This window comes from Theropithecus gelada, chromosome X (genome assembly GCF_003255815.1).
Source record: "Theropithecus gelada isolate Dixy chromosome X, Tgel_1.0, whole genome shotgun sequence".
In the NCBI taxonomy this organism is placed as follows: domain Eukaryota; kingdom Metazoa; phylum Chordata; class Mammalia; order Primates; family Cercopithecidae; genus Theropithecus; species Theropithecus gelada.
In genome coordinates, this window is record NC_037689.1 from 130,750,344 (window position 1) to 130,753,298 (window position 2,955).

Below are 2,955 nucleotides of genomic sequence, written 5' to 3' on the forward strand. Positions count from 1 at the left end.
TCTAGTGTCTATTTTTTCTTGGAACTCTGGACAGGTCTGCATATGGTTGGAAAGATGACCCTTTGTGAAACTGTGCTTGAAGAAAGCAACAGCTCCCTCTGCTGCCCCCAGCCACACTTTTGGTACAACTTTCTCGTATTAATGAGTCAAGATCTCACTACCTAGATTCTGACCCAGTTTCTTCTCACCATACCATGACACTGCTGTAGGCTCCACCACTGTTCTATCTCACAGATTTGAAAAAGGAAAACCTACTCATCTTGCTTCCAGTCAGCAAATGATTCCTGCATAGATAGATGTACCTTGATTGCCAGCTGGGAGCCTTCAGCCATCCTGTCTTAGCTCGTTTCCTGCTCCTATAACAGACTGGGTAATTTATAAAGATAAACAGATTTATTTGGCTCATGGTTCTGGAGCCTGAGAAGTCCAAAGGCATGGTGCCAGCATATGCTTGGCACCTAGTGAAGACCTTCCTGCTGTGTCCTAACATGGCAGAAGGGCAAGCAAGCATTCAAGACAGAGAGAGGAATAGGGTTGAAATTATCCTTCTATCAAAAGTCTATTCCTATGATAACAGCATTAATCCATTGATGAGGGCACAGCCCTCATGGCCTAATCACCTCTTACACCTCCTAAAGTCCCTACCTTTTTTAATCTTTTTAAAGATTAATGGTGTTTATTGTTCTGAAAATAGAATTCTGCCATTTGCTTGGGGCTCTGGACACTGCACAACTGAACAAATGGAAAACTCAGAGTCTTGCTATGCATCAGTGGGGGTGCCATCCAAACCCATGGCAAATAAACGGCATTCGGTACTCACTGTGCACAACAGGAGAGCATTTTATTTTCATGGATGTGGATGAAGTACAATTTCTTCAGTAAACTCAGCAAAAACTGTTAAGGGGCAACAATGAACTCTGCATTTAAAGAAAAATAGAAAATGAAAACACAAAATCCTAAAAAGTAAATAAAGGCTCTGCGTCAGCACACTGGTATCAAAACACACATCAACAGCACGTCTTAATCATACGGGAAACAATCCTTGCTTATCAGAGGTGCATATCTAAATTCTACAGCTTACCAATATCTTCTTGAGAGTAGGCAAAAAAGAAACAGAAAACCTCACATTTAAAAAAAAAAAAAAAAAAAAAAAAAGTTTCTTTTCCCTAAATGTTTTCCTGAAGCTGAATTTGAAGGGGAGAGGACGTCAGTCATCCTCGTCATTCTCATTGAAGTCATCATCGTTGTTGTCCTCCTCCTCCTCCTCCTCCTGGACTGCTGTGGTCTCCACTCTGGAGCCATGGTACTGAGACCCATTGGAGCTTGTGGCCGGCATCCCATCCATACCGTTGGTCAGGTCACTGGCAGAGGGCTGCGTGCCATTAGACGTGGAACCTGCCATCGTGAACACACCTCTAAAAGTTCCCTGAGCCATTTCTGTCACGTACGGCTCCAGAGTCTTTGGGACCAAACTTCTGGCCATTTTAAGGTCTTCGGCAGAGCAGCTCCCGGACTCTAGCCCAAAAGTCATGCCCATCCACATCAACACTTGCATGTCATCGTGGATTTCAAATGAGTTGTCAAACTTTAACAGATAATCTAATTTGTCGTCGGAGATGCTGCAGTTGATAACGGTCTTCTTGCTAGTGCTGATGATGATGAAGGGCAGGTGGATGACTGAGTTGGGCGGCAGCTGCCGACTGACCTGTTCCTCCACATACCGGTTTCTCAGCACCAGGTTCTTGAAGGCAATTTGCTGTAAAATAAGTTGTTGAAGTTCAGACTGTTTCTGCTTTATTCTTTCAAGTCTCTTCTGTCTTTCCACCTGTAAGTTCTGACAGTTCTGAGCCGAGTTTGTGGTCGGACCAATCCACTTGATCTTCTTTTTCTCCCTGGAGATGACATTCATGGCCATCAGCACGTTTAAGGCATCGTAGGTGCGCCGTTTTATGTTATTCACGTCATAAGCTGACTCGTTTGGTGAGACGTGGTCGCTGGCAGCTCTGAACTTGGCGACCAGCTCGCCCACCACTTCCTTGCAGGAAGTGGTCCCTTTCCTCTGCACCGTCTCCCAGACCTTCATGGAAAGATGGCTCAGGCCCATGCCATTCTTCTCTCCTTTCCTGTTGTGCTGCCTGGCCCACCGAGGTGGGGAGTAGGAAGGCTGGTTCTGAGAGGCAAAGTGACTGCTGGGTGGGCTTGGGATTCCTACCACAGGGATGTTTGATGCTGCTGGTCTCTGAGGCATACCAATTACCACTTGCTGGTCAATACTGACATTGGACTGTCCAAAGGTTTTCGGCAAGAGCTGCTTCCCGAGCGGGTTTACGGTGGAGGGGTGAACGGCCACGGAGCCACTGGTCTGGTTCTGGTCTATTAAGACCTTGAGTTCTTTGTTAGCTTAAGTTAGACTGATATATTTTGCCATGTTACCAGATTTGGGAAATAAATGCGATAAATGTTCACCTTCCAGAGAAGAAAAATAATTCTTCTGTGCCGAGTGTAGGGCTCGCGTGGCGTGCGCGGCGTGAGGTGCGCGGCGTGAGGTGCGCGGCGTGAGGTGCGCGGCGTGAGGTGCGCGGCGTGAGGTGCGCGGCGGCAGGCGATGCTCCGTGTAGTGCGCCTGCATGCCTTTTCATGCTTTCAGCCCCTCCTCCTCTGGGCCTACCTCTTAATACTGTTACAATGGTAATTAAGTTTCCAACACATGAACTTTTGGAGGACACATTTAAGCCATAGCACATCCTAAAGGGACTGATGAAAATCAGACGTGTAGGCCTCTGCAGGCCCATCTATCATTTCTTCCCAGCCATTGTCTCACAAGAAGCTGGATCTGGGCTCTTGCAAGGATTATTTCTTCACCTGCTGGTCAAGAAGCTTCTTGTGGAAGAATCCGGTTTTTGTCTCTCTACCCAAACAGCTACACTAAGGCTTCCTGAGTAGATAGAGTAGAGA

At 46.7% G+C, this 2,955-nt stretch overlaps 1 protein-coding gene across 1 annotated transcript; it reads right to left on the bottom strand.

The window, feature by feature from the left end:
- Positions 1-826: 826 nt before the first annotated feature.
- On the bottom strand, positions 827-2,504 carry TFDP3 (transcription factor Dp family member 3). Its single transcript, XM_025373392.1, has one exon. The coding sequence runs from the start codon at positions 2,246-2,248 to the stop codon at positions 1,208-1,210; it is 1,041 nt and encodes a 346-aa protein (XP_025229177.1). The 5' UTR covers positions 2,249-2,504; the 3' UTR covers positions 827-1,207.
- Positions 2,505-2,955: the final 451 nt, after the last annotated feature.

Coding starts and splice junctions, on each gene's coding strand:
- TFDP3 (XM_025373392.1), bottom strand. CDS start 2,248: ATGCCTCAGAGACCAGCAGCATCAAACATCCCTGTGGTAGGAATCCCA.